At 47.4% G+C, this 18,174-nt stretch overlaps 1 protein-coding gene across 1 annotated transcript in view; it reads right to left on the reverse strand.

Moving 5' to 3' along the window:
• The window catches only part of LOC147888127 (putative ion channel POLLUX-like 2), a 328,483-nt gene extending 310,984 nt beyond the window's left edge, over positions 1 to 17,499 (reverse strand). The window contains exons 1-5 of the mRNA XM_087393294.1: positions 17,174 to 17,499; positions 12,794 to 12,873; positions 12,336 to 12,562; positions 11,845 to 12,134; positions 11,625 to 11,696 (exon numbers count right to left, since the gene is read on the reverse strand). Coding sequence (XP_087249420.1) covers positions 11,625 to 11,696; positions 11,845 to 12,134; positions 12,336 to 12,562; positions 12,794 to 12,873; positions 17,174 to 17,259 — 755 coding nt within the window. The 5' untranslated portion in view covers positions 17,260 to 17,499. The remainder of the gene's footprint in view (positions 1 to 11,624; positions 11,697 to 11,844; positions 12,135 to 12,335; positions 12,563 to 12,793; positions 12,874 to 17,173) is intronic.
• Between the last annotated feature and the right edge of the window lie 675 nt (positions 17,500 to 18,174).

Raw genomic sequence — 18,174 nt, forward strand, 5'->3', positions numbered from 1 at the left:
ACTCTCTCTAAGTGCGGCCTCCTTTTCATCCCGTGTCACTTTTTCTCTTTAACTACGGCCTCCCCTTTTCATCCTATTTTACAAACCCCTTCTCTTTCCACCCTCTGTCCAACTTCTACCTCTCTCTTACAAACACCTTCTCTTTCCACCCTATGTCCAACTTCTACCTCTCTCTTACAAAACCCTTCTCTTTCCACCCTCTGTCCAACCCCTACCTCTCTCTTACAAACCCCTTCTCTTTCCACCCTCTGTACACCTCCCACCACCCTATTACAAAAACCTTCTCTTTCCAACCTCTGCCCAACTCCCCACCTCCCTCTTACAAAAACCTTCTCTTTCCACGCTCTGTCCGACTCCCTACCTCTCTCTTACAAACACCTTCTCTTTCCACCCTACGTCCATCCCCTACCTCTCTCTTACAAACACCTTCTCTTTCCACCCTATGTCCAACCCCTTACCTCTCTCTTACAAACACCTTCTCTTTTCGCCCTCTATCCAACTTCTACCTCTCTCTTACAAAACCCTTCTCTTTCCACCCTCTGTCCAACTCCCTACCTCTCTCTTACAAACCCCTTCTCTTTCCACCCTCTGTCCACCTCCCACCTCCCTCTTACAAAAACCTTCTCTTTCCACCCTCTGTCTAGCCCCTTACCTCTCTCTTACAAACACCTTCTCTTTCCACCCTATGTCCAACCCCTTACCTTTCTCTTACAAACACCTTCTCTTTCCACCCTATGTCCAACTTCTACCTCTCTTACAAAACCCTTGTCTTTCCACCCTCTGTCCAACTCCCTACCTCTCTCTTACAAACCCCTTCTCTTTCCACCCTCTGTCCACCTCCCACCTCCCTCTTACAAAAACCTTCTCTTTCCATCCTCTGACCAACTCCCTACCTCTCTCTTGCAAACACCTTCTCTTTCCACCCTTTGTCCAACTTCTACCTCCCTCTTACAAAAACCTTCTCTTTCCACCCTCTGTCCATCTCCCTACCTCTCTCTTACAAACACCTTCTCTTTTCACCCTATGTCCAACCCCCTACCTCTCTCTTACAAAACCCTTCTCTTTCCACCCTCTGTCCAACCCCCTACCTCTCTCTTACAAAACCCTTCTCTTTCCACCCTCTGTCCAACCCCCACCTCTCTCTTACAAACTCATTCCCTCTCCACCCTCTGACCACCTCTACCTCCCCCTTACAAACACCTCTCTCCACCCTATGTCACTCCCCCACCTCTCTCCTACGAATACTATCTCTCTTCACCCTTGGTCACGCTCATCTCTTTCTCTTATCAAAACCTACTCCTTGCATCTTCCATCATTCTGGCGATGCACATCCAACCTATTTTTGGCAATTAGCTGAATTTGGCGAATATGCTAAATTTGGCGAAATGCTAAATTTGGCGGATATGCTATTTTTGGTGGATAAGGTTAAGTTTGGTGGATTTGCTTTTTCGCTCTCTCTCCCCTCCATCGGTTCTCTCCAGTCCCTTACACACCACACTCAAAAGCGCTATTTTGGCGGCCAACTATCCTTCTCCCAGCTCTCCCCTCCTTGGAGGCCAAGCTCCCTTCCTTCCTCATCAACTCTCCCCTCCTTGGCGGCCAGCTCTCTCCCCCTCCACGCAGCTCCCTCTCCTCAACACAGCCCCCTCCTCCTCCCCCTCCCCTCTACCCGCCACCCTCCCCCTCCCCCCTCTCCTACGCAACAGCCCCCCCCCTCTCCCTCTACCCGCCACCCTCCCCCTCCCCCCCCTCCTGCGCAATAGCCCCCCCCATCCTCTCCCTCTACCCGTCACCCTCCCCCTCCCCCCTCTCCTGCACAACAGCCCCCCCCTCCTCTCCCTCTACCCGCCACCCTCCCCCTCCCCCCTCTCCTGCGCAACAGCCCCCACTCCTCCCTCTCCCCTCTACCCGCCACCCTCCCCTTCCCCCCTCTCCTGCGCAACAGCCCCCCCTCCCTCTCCCTCCCCCTCTCCTGTGCAACAGCCCCCCCCCCCCTCCCTCTACCCGCCACCCTCCCCCTCCCCCCTCTCCTGCGCAGCCCCCCTCCTCCCTCTCCCTCTACCCGCCACCCTCCCCCTCCCCCCTCCCCAGCGCAACCCCCTCTCCCCCCTTCTCCTCCCTAACCTCTCCGTTCCCCCTCTCCCTCCTTGTACCCGCCCGCTTTCCTCTCGTCATCCACCCTCTCTTCCCTCCAGGCTACCTCCGTCCCCCCTCTCCCTACACCCTCTGCGTCACCCCCTCTCCACTCCTTGTAACCGCCCCCCTCCCCCCCCTCGTCACCCCTCCCTCCCTATACCTCTACATCCACCCTCTCCCTCTACCTCTCCACCCACCCCCCTCCCAGTTACCGAATCCACCCTCCCTCTTCCTCTACGCGGCTCTACAGACATCCTGTCAACCTCCCCTCTCGGGTCTCATCATGTCCTTCCTACAATTGGGCCTACATTGGTGGCTCTGCTCAAGATTTCTCTCGTAGCGAATTCCGGGCTCCAATCCAGGCTCCTATCTTGTTAACCTCGCCATCGACACCTCCTCCTCCCTCCTTGCCCCTCCAAACCTCGACATCGACCCCCCCTCCTCACTCTTTTCCTCTCCATACGACGCAACTGGGTCTGCATTGGTAACTCTGCTAAAGAATCTTTGCCACTCCAGACCTTGACATCGACACCCCCTCCTCACTCTTTTCCTCTCCATACAAGCCATCGTTCTCATGCCTACTCGTGCCCCTCGCCACAAGTACAAACCCAGATTACCCCGAGATACTCTATTCGTTGACTTCCATAGGGCTCGGGTAGGCCACAGAACAGGATCTGGACTACCCTCCATGGCATCACCTGGCAAACGCACCACGGATGACTTGGGTGCCGGGTCTACACCACAGAGCACTTCCAAACGACCTCGAGCAGCTGCAGATTCACCTCCCTCCAACAGGATGAGGAGCTATCCCCTTTTTCGAGTTCCTCCGATTCAGATCATGGAGGCTCTGACTATCTGCCCCCCACAGGTACGATCAAAACACCATCCAAGGCATCCAGTGGTCACTGTACCGGTGGCGGTGATTTGGCCCCACAAAGTACAGCTTGTGATCTTCCACCCCCTGCTTCATCTTCCTTGATCATTCGGGCGGTTTTCAAACCTTTCCTTGATCCCACACTCAAGCTATCTAGCATCTTGTCACCTGATGAGATAGCCCACATGTCTCTCATGGAGTTTGATGCTATCACACTTCCCCAGGTGGACGCCCAAATGTGTACTACGTTTATTCAGTCTTATGACTTTGCAACAGACACATTTGGATTCTTGAATTCCCGTCATATGTTCACTCCTAGTCTCGTATCCACATATCTCCATCTTCCCACACTTCCCTTTTTGCCACCTCACACCGACTCACCCACATTCTTGTCCTTCTTGTCTACGTGTAAACCTCATCGCAAAGGACATCAGTGCAAGAAGGTTCTCGAGGGAAACAGCCGAGAGTCGCTTTTAGCAAGGTATTTGTTCACGCACTTCTACTCTGCCCCGGGCCACTTCTTCATCACCAAGGCGATCCATTCAGCCCTAGACTCCATTCTCTCCATCACTCCCTACGATTTCGCCTCACTCTTCTACTTTGCCTTCCGCAACACAGTCCGCAAGCGTCGGAGCACATATACCTGTACTTGTGGGCCCCACCTTACCTTATTACTTTACCAGTGGAAGGCCAACCCTCCTTCCATTGTCACAGGTCGCCTCCCTTCATCATCTCACTCCCCTCCTGTCACCCCCTCTTCCATCTCTTTCATTGTCACTTCCAGTGTCCCTTCCCCCGGAACTGCCTCCTCTCCTCTTTCGACCAGGAGGGCACCTTGACGAGCGCAACCTGATGCAGTCTGCCCCGGAGCCTGCCCCGGAGCTTCTTCAGTATATTGTGTTACAAGTGTTACAGGTTTCCCATCAGTGACATGTCTCGTATCTCCATCAATCACTTCGCCAGTGCCCGTGCTCGGACTTGCATCTCCATCAGTCACACTTGTCCTGGCTTCTCTAGGGATCTCCAGACTTTCACTGGGAGGGATTGCACCAGGTATAACCCCTATTGTACCAGTGACGACGACTGTTGTACCAGAGACGACTGTTGTACCAGTGACTTCCTCGAAAGGTGTATTGTTGCGAAGGACTGCAGCTGTTTCATCTTCCCTCCCCACCACTTTCACCGATGCAATCATCACCACAGTTCAGGCGACCTCTGACCATGTGTTGGACCATGTGTTGGACTTGAATCTTACCCTGGGCCCTGACTCCCATAGGCTTTCTCAGGGGCTGTCATCTCAAGGAGTACTTCACATTTCTGCCTCCCCACCATGACCACCACAGGGCAGAGACAGGAGCAGGAGCAGGAGCAAAGATAGGAGTGGAAGCCCCTCTCCAGGAGATCCTCCATCAGCCACTTCAGCATCAGAGGAGGTATTTGAGGGTGGGAGTTTGCCCCAGTCTATGGATCGCCCACCCCTTCATCAGAATGATATGTTCACAGCTTACATAGCTGCTTCATCAGGCCCACCGCTTTCAAATGTTTCCCTTGTGGAAAAACAGAATGAAGATTACAGCCAACTACTATATGTTCTTCATAGCAAACGCTCACCAATATGTGGGGAAGAGGAGGATCTGAATCAAATCTTCACCATTCCTTTGCAGGAATGCCTCGCACAAAACAGAAAGACCTCGAGGGCCCCCACATGTTTTATGCACTTAGACAAATTGACGCCTACAGGAAAGCTGTCAACGGAGGAAGAGGGAGCTCTACCTGACATGTATCGAGGAATTGGGGGACGTGATTAATTTGGCAGACAGGATGAATTACAGCGATAGGTACGCATGGATGAAGAGGTCCTTGCATCTTGCTCAACATATCATGGATGACACTTTCACGCAGCTAGGGACAGCAGTCTTCAATTCCACAGGTTATGCTCATAAGCTCCTCTCCCAGCAGCAACATTTGAAGCTGGAATTCGAGAGAGCTCAGGCAGCCCAGCAGTGCACCACAGAGGTGACATTTCGGCAACAGGAGGAAAGGTGGCAGAAAGAGAAGGACTCAGCTATTCACGAGCGAGACATCGCTTGGAATATTCAGCGGGCTGCCCTTGAGGATCGCCTCCACAGTCACAAGCAGGAATGGGAAGTAGAAATCAGAATCTAGAGTGGCTGAATTGGAAAAGAAGCGTTCATCCATGGAGAAAGAATTCACAGATCTTCGGACACAGTTGGCCACCCTCCAGGCTTCCCAGTCCACCTTGCAAGGGCAAAAGGATCATTACTACCGGCGATACCACCGATATAAAGCCAAGTATGAAAATCTGAGAAATGTGATGGACACACTTGAGGCTTAAGAGGAAACACCCTATCCATAGCTACATATGACTGAGCCAGAGCAAAGGGATGAGCAAAAGGCCACAGAGCTACATAAGAAGGCGGAAGAGGAGAAGGCAAAGGAGAAAGCTACTGAGGACCTCCCTCAGTAATTTGATACATGGGTTTTTGTTTTTTTTGCACTGTTAGATTTTTGCCAGGCTGATTGGCTCTGTAAATATCGGTGTTTTATCTCAAGATGTACTCAATTTTTTTTTGCAATTTTCCATGCTGTCCCTTATCAAGCAACAGTTTATTTTCCCAGTTTCATTTTAATACCAATTTTGGATTTACTTGCATGGCCAACCACATGGTCTATACTATTTTCTTTTCCTACTCCATCACCATATCAATGGTTTGTAAGTTCTTTTTCTTTGACGGGTTCCTCCTCCATTTCTATTCACCGAGACGGTGAATGATAGTGGCGGGGGAAACTGTTACAATACAAACACCCCTGACCACATGACGATAGGCGTTGACCACCTGTCAATAGGCGTTGACCACATGACGACAGGTGTTGACCACATGTTGACCATGTGTCAACACAAGTCAGCCACACGACATGAGGAGCTGACCACATGGGTTCATCCAGGAGTACTATCCGAGGCAACCATGAGTCGACACATGTCAACCACAAGTCGACCAGGAGTATCATGCCCAAGGCGATCTCATGGAGAGCTGCACACATGGAGAGTGAGCTTAGCACATGGAGCAGTCAAGAGTATTTACAGTTACACACTGGTTCAGTGGTTCAGTGGTGCGGTGATCCAGCTCACCTGCACATGGAGAATTTACACCATCCTACTTACAAGAGGCTGGCGAGTCAGGGAGTCAGGAAGTCGCTGCAACCATCAAGAGAGCCAGCGGCGCAACGGCTATCCTCAATAGCTAAGGAGATAAGAGGATGACCAATGGGAAGAAAGGGGGAGATTCTCAGTGAAGAAGGGACCCTCCAAGGCAGGGATGAGGATGAAGGCGAAGGTGGAAAAGGGGGGGGGGGGATAGAGCATTGAGGAGGGAGCAGTGAGCGTTCGGACTGAGCGTTCGGACTGGAGCGGGAGAAAGGAGAGTGTGAGGAGAGATAGAGGCTGGAGCTACGAGCTCGCCAAGGAGAGAGTTTGGAGAGGCTGGTCCAGTGATATGTACTTTGGCCATCTTGGTCACTTTCTCATTTTTCTTGTCTCTTTCCGATATGGGGATTGTTCACTAGTGTATGACGAGATTTTCTTATTCTGCTTATGTTGTGGAGTTCTCAGGTGATTGTCATTTAGCATAGTGCACTCGTACATCGTCGTTCACTGTAGTATAGCATACGACACTCGCACCGACACTCGCACACCACTGCACGGTGCACTCTGTGTGATCCATTGCATTAGAGCATTGCAACACTCATGCTTCTCACGCCAGCGGCCTTTGGCCTCTGGTAACACCTCCGGAAGGATAGGAACCCCTCCCCTCAGACACCATGTCCTTCATGTGACTATGTCATTCGTGTGACTATGTCCTCCTGACCATGTCATCCTCGTGACTTTGTCCTCCATGTGACTATGTCATCCATCCTCCTTGTGACCATGCCATCCTCATGACCATATCCATCGCCTGACCTCAGTCCGACCGGGACAAATAGGTGATCGTGTCAACCGGTCCACAAGATAGCCTTGGATGATCTTTGTATCCGACAAGAGTTCCCCTGCCACTATCATTCACCATACCAATGAATAGAACATAATGATAGTCGATGTTGAGGTTTGCATTTTCTATTAAGGGCTCATGAAAAAAAGTAATAAAATGTCTTTATCCTTATAGGTGATAACTTGAAAAAGGTAAATTTAAAAGAAATGGCTTGGACAGGCAAGGCTTGAACTTGATTCGTCTCTCTAGCATTAGGAAGGGGAGGATAAGAAGAAGATGGTGAGGGAGGAGGTCAACGGGAGAGGGTGGTGAGGGGAGCAGTAGGAGAAGATGCACACGGGAGGAAGGGGCTCAGGGAGGAGATGCCAAGGGCAAGAGGGACACAGGGAGAAGATGTTTAGGGGGAGAGGAGAGGGTGGCGAGGGGAGCAGTAGGAGAAGATATGCATGGGAGGAGGGGGGCGCAGGGAGGAGATCTGTCTGGGGGAAGGGGAGCAATGGTGGAGGGGAGGAGGTCGCAGGGGGAGAGGAGGAGAGATGGATGGGTAGGAGGGTAAGGGGAATGGGAGCAAGGAGGAGGTCACAGGGGAGAAGAGGGGAGATGGATGGGTAGGATGGCAAGGGAGGGAGAGGAGGCAGTCAATAGAGCGAGCGAGCCCAAAAAAGCGAGCAACAATTAGTTGAAGTGATTGGAAAATCAAGCAAGAAAAAGAAAGAATCTAAGTTTTTTATAAAATAATTGCTTGAAGTATAAAGTATTCAAAAGAGTGGTTATGTGTCACATTTCTTGAAATTGAGTAGTCTAAAGTTAAGGACTATTGTAACATGACCCCATTTGGGTTTAGCAATTATCCTGGGGGGTCACTCATAAACATGTAACTAGGGTGTAACTCTCCGAAGAGTGTCTCTAAAGCTGGCCAAAGCTTTCAGAATGGAAACCATGAGAGGGGAAGAGGGAGACCTAAGATGGGCTGAAGTAAAAATCCATCTGGAGCTGTCCATCCAATCTCCCCTGTGAGGTGGTGTACAAGACTAAATGCTGCGTAGGAAAAAATTCCTTTCAAGGCTCTTGTCCAGGCATCAAACCTCTCACTACAAATTTGCAGAGCAAGGCCATACACTGCAAATTCAGATCAATAATATTGAGATCTCCTTCCCCAATAAGAAGAATGATGGTCCCCCAAGACACCCTGGCTACAACATCTGAGGTGTCATCTAATCCACTCCAAAGAAAGTTCCTGACAGGTCTCATGAGTTGAGATATACAACCTCTAGAACTGCACCAAAAAGAGCAAATAAACTAGGCAATAGCCAATAATACCTGGTTCACAACCACTACTCTGGATGCAAGGTAAAGTCAAGCGGAACTCCAAAAAATGAGTTTCCTCTTGATGGTCTCCAACATGGGAGCAAACTACTGTGCTGGAGAGATGCCCACCCCAATCTGACATCCTAAGTACCTGACAGAAACACCCCTCTGAATCCATGTGAAACCTATGTCAATCCCCAGTTTGGAGTGTCCTCATCACTAATCCAAAAGAAATTGGATTTGTTCCAATTAATATGGGCCCCTGCTGCAGTGCAAAGCAAATCCAAAGCTGTTTTGAAAGAGGTGAGTGTATGTGGTGTGGCATCCAAAAAAACAGCAGTTTCATCTGCCAACTCACTATCCAAAAGCTCAACCCAACGGGACAGCTGATCCCAACTTCCAGATGCTATTCCCAACGGGACAACTGATAATTCAGTTCCTAGATCGGCTAGGTTGACACTTGCAGATGCTAAAGATCAGCCTATATTGGGGATAACCAGGGCCGGCACTCAAAATGCTAAGAAGCAGGTAAATTTTGCTCTCATGACCCAAGTGATGGAAGCTGAAATTGAGTCTCAATGCTTTGAGGATGCTTAGGGAAATCCGGCATGGCAGAAAGCCATGGAAGCTGAGATTAGATTAGATCCATTAAAAAAAATGCTACATGGGACTTGGTAGATGCGCCCATTGGCAAGAATGTGGTTGACACCAAATGGATCTACAAAATAAAGTATCATGCAAATGGTACGGTTGAAAACTACAAAGCCCGTTTAGTTGCCAAGGGGTATGCACAAGAAGAGGGGATAGGTTATGAGGAGACTTTTGCTTCGGTGGCCACGATGACTACCATTCACTCCATCATCTCTCTTGTTGTGTTTTATGGTTGGTCAGTGTACCAGATGGATGTCAAGACCGCCTTCCTCAATGAGGATCACAAGGAGGAGTTGTATGTGCATGAGCCCCAAGGTTTTGTTGTTCAGGGACAAGAGCACAAGGCATGCAAACTCAAGAAGTCCTTGTATGGGCTTAAGCAAGTGCCTCGCGAATGGTATAATAAGCTCTTTTTGAGCTGTTATTTTTCTTTCATGCATGTCATGATATACTCCCACATTTTAGCTTGCTCTTGTGGCTTTCATTCATACTTAATGAAGTAATCTTTTTTGGGGAAAAAAAAAAGCATTTGGAGTAACATCCTTTGCACGGCACTGATAATGCTTCCAAATATTGGGCTTTGAGCTGGCTGCAAATCTGAAACATTTGAGGGAAAAGAACCCTCAACATGTGGCAACCCTGCTGGAGTCTGAGAGGTAGAGGGAACATCAACTAGAGAACCCAATTCAACATCATCCTCAAACTGAATGAGGTCCAAAGGTGTATCATTATATAGAGGTAACTCCTCACTGATGGGCTGCATGCTATCATGCTCTGATGACCTTCCAGATGCGGGTCTCTTCTGCGTCGGTGTCATAGTACCAAAAGATGACTGCCTGTTTGCTGTAGACTGCTTTCCACCATGGTATACAAACATTGTACACTTGTTGTCTATAGGTGACTTCCCCAAAGGGCTAACTCCAGCACAAAAGTGGAGGCAGATTGTTCAGGCTGCTCCTTTCAAACTGATCGCGGGTCGGCTGTACAAGCTGGGGAAGGACCACATTTTAAGGAGGTGCATGCTCCCTCATGAAACACAAGCCATCCTTCAGGAGGCTCACTCAAGAATGGGGGGAGGTCATATGGCACCAGAGGCCACTGCTAGAAAGATAATGCGCTCTGGGTTGTGGTGGCCAAAGCTATTCCAAGACTGGTATGCTCATGTGTGCCGCTGCGACTCATGTCCAAGAGGTGCCTACCTGACGGGAGTACCTTCCCCTTCAGCCATCCAGCCCTGTACCACCCTTCTATAGATGGGGATTGGATTTTGTTGGACCCATCTCTCTTGCAACTTGAAGAGGGAACAAGTATGCTTTGATTGCTACTGATTATGGCACTAAATGGGTGGAGGCGAAGGCCACGAAGACCTGCACTGCTTAAATTGTGGCCTCATTCTTGTATGATCAAATCAGTTCTAGGTTTGGATGTCCTGTGGAATTGATAAGTGACAGAGGTACCCACTTTCTCAATGATGTCATTACTGACCTCATCACCCAACTGCAAATTGTTCAAATGATCAGAGTGAAGTATTGGCGCACTGGACTGTAGCAGTTAAGAGAGTGCACAGGTGCACAGGCGGTACACCTGTTGATGCACATGGGAAGCAATCCCAACAGTTAAGATGTATAGGTGGTGCACCAACCCTCACAACCAACTAGTATCAGGAGCACATGAAATAGACAGGAGTACACATGGAGGACTGGATTCACTGACTCATAATAGGCTAGAGAGTTGCAGAAGCCATCAAGGACGAAGCGGCTGACAAACGATGGAACGGCTAAGGATGCAGGAAGACATCCAATAGGAAGAAGGAAAGGGGATTTCTAGTGAAGGGGAGGAGATGAGGAGAAGGTGAAGAGGAGGAAACGGGAGGAAAGGGGGGACATTCTAGCGGAGGCCGGGGGGCGCAAGTGAGAGAGGTTGGAGTCAAGAGCTCGCCTCATGTGTATCTTCTTCTGGTGTATCAGTCATCTAGTTTGTAACTCTCATGAGTATATGATTCATTCCTTCTAATGAACTATGCTTCTTCCCATCTCTACTCACTCCTCTAAGATCTCTTCCTGTTGTGCTCTCCTCCCCTCATCTCCCTTCACCTGGTATAACGGACCTTGTATCATGTTGTTGGAGTTTTGTTCCGTTCGTGTCAAGGGTTGTCTTTTATGATTTTGTTCTGCTTTAGTCTTCTTCTTGCTCATATCACTCCTGCACTTGTACCGCTCGCACATCGTTGACACCATTGACTAGCACTCGCCCACGCACCATCCGTGTCAGCCATGGCATGTCTTGCTTGCTTCTTGCACCAGTGGCCCTAGGCCTCTAGTAATACTTTCGGAAGTGTTAGGAACCCCCCCCCCCCTTAGACACTCATGCACTATCAAATGTTCATCCTGAAGTGCAGTTGTACCACGAAACCCCTTATACATTTGTATCTGACTGACCTTTGTGCATTCATATTACTTTAATGGATATTACATTTCTTCTCAATTGTATTTTCTTGTGCTCTTCTGAATTTCTCAGAAGCAAGGTCCATTGTCCAAAAGCAGTGCAAACACCTTCTCAGCGGTCAACCTATTCTGAGGATAGAATGGTATAAATAAATCATTATCATCCAATCCATGCATATACTTCCTAATAAGTATGTCATTTACCTATACTTTGAGAAGAGAATACCTCCTATAGAAACAAGAGCACAGCAAAAAAATGCCAAGAGTAAAATGTACCTGCAAAAAGAAAATGCCATCATACAAGCTTGTATTTTGTAATAGTACAAGAGAATCCAATGACTAATGTACCATGACTAACTTATTTGAAAATCCTATGGATCCATCTCATCTCTGAACTACACAAAGAACTGCTCTATATACTTACGTGATTGGATATCTTTCTAACAACACATCCATGATGTATGAAACCCGAGGAAAGCCCTGTATTATGAATCCCAAATTAGGTCGGATAGCATCCAAGCCAAAAGGCTGGCGGTGGACAGCAGCAGTAATAGCACTAAATCGGCTAAGATACATTGTCCTTGCACAAAAGGGAGATCCTTTTGTGGTGATCAATATCCCCAAAATTTCTTGCATGGCACCAGAAAACGCCTTTATGCTGGACCATCCCATCCTTGAGACCATCAATGCAACTCCGATCAGGCCAATGAAGACCTGTATAAACCAATAGATCACACCATTGTCTTGTAAGTGAAATATAATTAATCCATACTTGGAGAAAGTAATAGCTTCTCCAAGGGAATTCTAGATAGAACACAGGATTACAACAGGTATCAGCTTCAAGTACTAGTGGATGATCAATCAAAAAGAAAAATACTATTTGCCTGTCAAAGTGAGTTTAATAGAGAGGCTGACCATTTTTCTTGCTATAACAACCAATTTTTGCTTTCCATTTGTGCAACTTTCCTTTGAAGTCTCCTCTTGGTCATGCATTTTATTAAACCCGCAGGATAAAGATTCCCAATAACAACTTTTCATCTTGCTCCAGCCTCCATATATAACAGAGTTTTGAGATGGTTGTTCATCTCCACGCTTCTTTAAGTCATCTCCTGCATTTTGGTAACAAATGATCAATGAATAATCTGCAGAGAATATGCTATACCAAGTTAGACTTGACAATCATCATCGGTAGCAAAAATAGTTGTAGGGATACATGCCATTTCTCTTGCAATATTAATATACTATATGAGTATGGGGTAAATCGATTAGTGACATATAAACTTTCATTGTTGAAATCTAAACGTCCATAAAAGGCTGATTCAACCATTGTTGTATCAAAAATCACAAGTGTCGAAACAAGAGGTATAATGTACCTTTGTCTGTGCAGTTCATAACAACACATCCATGACCGGAGGAAGAGAATTTTGTTGGACCACCAAAGTACAGCTTCATCCTGTAATAACCAAGACAAAAACAAACCCCCAAGCTAAATCATGAAGACATTTTGGGAACCCCATATAACATCACAGAAATATGGACAGTACTCCAAAGGAACCACTATTCAAAATCAATGAGGCACCCCCTAGTATAACATATAACTTACATATTAACCCCAAACTAAAACAGAAATATGGACAGTACTCCAAAGGAAACCTCTATTCAAAATCAATTTATACTTAATTTCCATTAAGCATTGTATTGAGTTTCTAACCTTTCTCCATTTGTTCCTTCATGTGCTATCAGAGCCACACTCACTAGCACCCGGCTCCTGCCTTGCTTCCCATCACCAAGCAAGTTCTCCGGCGTCAGTGTGTTGCTTTTGCTTCCATCCTGCTTCCTGCTCTTGTTTGGTGTTGACGCTCAGCTCCAGCCCGCATTGTTTGTCAGGGACTCCATACCAGCAGTGCATTCCGGCCATACATCCTATGCATTTTGGCCATACAGCCTGTCCGTACAGGTGTTTGTACATTCTATATGGAAATCCATGCAACCTGTCGTACAGCATGTCCGTACAGCCTGTTACTGCAGCAACCAACTCGTCCGTACATTCTGTACAAAAATCTGTACAGTTGTTGTACCAGCTACCGTACCAGTTCCACCCCTCCGTACCAGCCAGTCCGTACTGTGCAGTCTGTACAGTTGCAGCACACTCTAACCTGCTTGTGTGGAGTTTGCTCCGGCCTGTGCACTTTGTTCTAGTCTGTTCGTGTGTTGCTCCAGCCCGTGCACTTCTTTAGCGTACAGGTTTTCTGGCTCTGATGTACAGGTGCATTTGGGGATTTTTTTGGTGAGCCTAGGCACACATTTGCACTTGAGGTGCATTTCGTTGATTGGTTGCAAAGCTGTCCATTCCACTTTGGAGTGGTTGATGCCATACGTGCAGTGATCGCACTATTAGGAAATGGAGTCAATTTGAGTGACTTTTAATGTGTTCTAGAGTAGTACTATACTACTTTATATCCTAGAGTGCCACATGTCACTATAAGACTTAGAGTGTGTGTGCCTATCCTATAAAGGCATTGTACTTTCATTGTCATAATCATCAAGCCTCAAGCCTTTCTTGATCATGTAAGTACTTTGCTTGGTTGTACATTTCTTTCTCGCATTATTTTATTTCCATTATGCTTTCCTAGTCTTGCTTTTCCTTTCCATTCCATTCCATGTCTTGCATCTTCATATGGTATCAGAGCTAGACTATCTTCCAAGAGGTTGAGGTAAGAGATTGAGGACATTGAAGCCTCTCTCCCTCATTCCCCTTGAAGGAATGTCTTCTCCAATTCCATCTTGAGCTCTACTCTCTCCACCCTGAGCCTCACCAACAATGGCCACTCACAACTCACGGTTCGTGGCAACTCCAATGGCGTGAGGCAGCTCAGCTCCAATGATTCGTGGCCCATGCTCCACTCCTAGGCGTCATTCTCTTGGCCTAGTGCCCAGCTCGCAGCAAGTAGCAAGCCCGCTATTCTGCCCGCTTCTCTGTCCGTACCAGCCATACAACAGTACAGACTGTTGCCCTGTATAGCCTGCCCATACACCATACACCCACTGCTGTTCTGCCCGCCATTTCTTCCTCTCCTACATCTCCATTGCGCCCGCCATTTCTTCCTCAACTCGCTTATGCCCACCATTTCTTCCCCAGCCCGCCATTTCCCCTCAGCTCGCTTGTGCTCTTCATTCTATCCATCACTCTTCTCTCTCCTAGCTGCCAGCTTTATGGGTTCGATTTCCACCAACTCTCTCCTTGTGGACAAATTCAAGGGGGACGGATTCCCCACATGGCAAACAAAAGTGCAACTCCTCCTCATGAAGGAAAATGTTTGGGATGCCATCGAAGATGATGAAGCACTTGAGGCATCAACGGAGCCTCAAACACGCAAGATTTGGAAGCAACACAATTCGAGGGCCATCGCAATCATCAGGCTTTGCCTAGATGATTCATTGATTCATTACATCGATTTCAAGTCCAAGGCAAAGGAGATTTGGGCACGCCTCGAGAATATATTTGGTAACAAGATCACCAATTCTAAGGTATTTCTGAAAATGCAATTTTATAAGCTGAAAATGGAAAAGTCTGATATTTTGAGTGCACATATAGCAAAAATTCAATCTTTAGTTCAACAACTCTCCAATTTGAAGTGTTGCAGAGAGGTAGCAGGGGAGGTCGAGGGAAGAGGCGGCGAGGGGGAGCGATGGCGGAGGAGGCGGAAGGGGCTGCGGGAAGGAGGAGATGGCGGGAGGGGGCAGCAGGAGCAGCCAGGTTTGCAAGTGTAAACAGTTGATCCTAGAGGCTGAAGATCCTTGAAGTATTGTTTGTTTTATTAAGATGAGTTCGTAAGCATGAGGTTGCCATTTGTCAATAGATTGCAGCCTTGCGGGGAAGAGCAGAAGAGACCTTCAGTTATTTGGGTGCAAGAGCACCTTGCTGCTTTGAGGGCTCATCAGCAGGATCTTTTGGAGTAGAGCTGGGCCAAGTTCTTTTATCATGCACGTGAATCCTTCCAGATTTCAAATGGGAGCAAAAGTCAACAAAGTAAATAAAATTTGCCTCAGGTCCCTGACATGGTAGGGAACGTGCCAAACAACTTTGACTATAACCTCACTATAACGGTCTTTGCAGTCAGATTTACAACAAGTCTTGCAGATACCTACTGGTTTTTATGCCTTCTCACAGCAGATAGCTATTAGCTACTAAATTTTATGCCTCCTTGCAGCAGAGTAGGATACCGCTGACACTGAGGGTTTGGGAATACTTCTGTTGTTGGTAACTCCTAAGATGAGGCTTTCTGTTGATGTACCCTTCACCAACTCATAATTTCGGGATGTGTCACTTGCCTTGCATAAGGGTATGTGCCCTAGTTCACACTGATTGACTCCCTCTTTTTCATTTCTTTATGGGATGATATGGTGACCATGGTCATGGCAGCTCTTCAAAGCATTTAGGACTTTGGATTTATGCCTTGTTCACTTTTTGAGGATCGCATTCATCTCATCCCTAGGGGAGAAAATAGAAATTTTCTTTTCACAATGAGGCCAATTGCTTTATTGGGCACAAAGTATAAAGTTTTAGCCAAAGCAATGAGCCTTTGATTGCAGAACTTGCTTCTAGAGTCAATTCATGACACACAGATGGGCTTTGTGCATGGCTATAATTTTTTTAATAATACATTTTCTTTTTGGGAGACTCTGAGTGAACCATGCAACTCATCAAGATATTGCCATCCTCCTCTTGAATTGAGAAAGCTTATGACAATTTTATCGGTGGCTTTGGGAGGGTACCTTACTCCGTCTTGGCTTCTTAGATTCTTGGATTAGAGGGGTCTCATCACTTCATAGATCAGCCCACATTCAGGTTCTTATTAGAGGTGCAAGATGAGACAGATTTCAGATTCCAGATCTATTTGTCAGGGATGCGCACTTGCCCCTCTTGGGCTGTCGGTCCAAGCAGCAGTTTGCTCCACTTTTACAGAGCAACAGGAGGAAGCTTCTTTTTAGATTGGATCTTGCCTCTAGATTGATTGTGGAAGAATCTTGGATCTTGCCTCTAGATTGATTGTGGTCCACCAGGTGCTCTTAGCCACCACTTGATTTGTTTGCTCTTGCTAGTGTCACTCATGAGGCTGCGTCGCACAGCTCAAGAGACATACCAGGAATTTTCTTTGCAGTGGGCTAGATGGTTCTACAGCTTTGATTCTTCCAAGTTTCTCCGCATGAAGGTGGGCCAAACTACGGCAGAGCCTGGGTGACATGCTATACTTTTTTTCCATCATTTCTCTATCAGCTTTATCGCTTGCATTCCTTTCCTTCTCTCTCATTTTAAATACAATATTAGAACGGTTCCTAGTTTACTGGTCCAAAAGCGCCGCATCTTGGCGTATACTAAAGTTGAATATGATGTTAATCGTGGGTCTTCGTTCTCTGTTTTAGGCGTAAAAATAGATCACCGTAACAAAGACGTCCACTTATAACACTGTTACAGTCGATGGAAATATTTGGCAGTGGTTATGAACCCCCATGCAGTAGAAATGTACCATCAAACCGTTTCAGAAGAACTGTGGCAAGCCCATGCGAAACTGCATAAGTCATGCGCGTGATCTTTTCACCTTGACTGCGCTTACATCTCGAATCCGTAGGTTGTTTTTCCAAGCCATGCATTGTTTGTTGAGGACGTGCATTATCCCAAGCAAGGGGGCACGGGCGGGCGGGGGAGTTAAATTAGATTGAAGAGTTTAAGCAATTAGGTACTGTTGGCCTACCTCGAAGATGGCCATGGGTTCTCGAACTGAGAAAGAGGACGACTACTAAGAGCCGCTCCTTTGTGTCTAGCGCAAAGGCTAATCATGGTCCTTGGTATGCTGTTACCGATGCAGCTATGTAACTGTTGTTGAAACAACAAACTGCTGCAAGGGAAGACGAAAGGTTTTTCCGGAGCAGGAAAGAAGCGTTATTCGTGAAGGGCTGAGAGAGCAGGATTGAGGTGGATAGGCTGATCGTGGAGATCCAACCAATCAGCAACGTGCGGCCCTAATGATGAACGACGACCAGGGAAGGCAGCACGAGCAAATTGACGGCTCCTAGAGGTCGTGAGTAGAACAGCGCGGCACACTAGGGCTGGCGACGGACCCAGTGTGACTTATGGGCGTGCGCAAAAGCGGATAGGAATCACCATACCCACTAGCGAGATTTCAAGCACGGAGAGCTTTTGGGCAGGCTCGTACGTCCTCCATTATCACGATTCACGTGTTGATCGTCGCGACTCTTGTCGTAGACAATAACGAGCTATCGTTCTGTCTTTCCATCCGTCGTCCAGCCGTTGAATTTGACGAGCGCTTTCAATTTTCCAATGGCGATTCATGCTGCATGGAGCCAGACGACGTTGATTCAGAATTGGAGCCAGACGACGTTGATTCAGAATTGAGTGATGAGCTCAAATTCAAATATCATGCAATCAAGCCACTACGTCAATCTTTGAAGTCTAATATCTCAATGTCTGTCGTGCACATAGAATGGGAGGGCGGAAAAGTGGTCATATTCAAAGGTATTTCAACCTATTTCCATTCTGCTACACGTCAAAAGAATTAGGGAGTGGGTCAGGTGACGTGACAGAGGACACATGGCATCGTTTCATGTGTTTAGGAGGTTGGGAATAATGACACATTTTAATTCCATGCTATTCAAACCCTCGTTGAGATCCGAGAGACCATGGTCCGGGATTAGAGAAAAATTGGCTATATCCCACATTTCTCTCCACTGATTT

This window comes from Dipteris shenzhenensis, chromosome 22, assembly GCF_047967505.1.
Source record: "Dipteris shenzhenensis isolate YYH24624 ecotype China chromosome 22, Dip_SZ_1.0, whole genome shotgun sequence".
Taxonomy (NCBI): Eukaryota; Viridiplantae; Streptophyta; class Polypodiopsida; order Gleicheniales; family Dipteridaceae; genus Dipteris; species Dipteris shenzhenensis.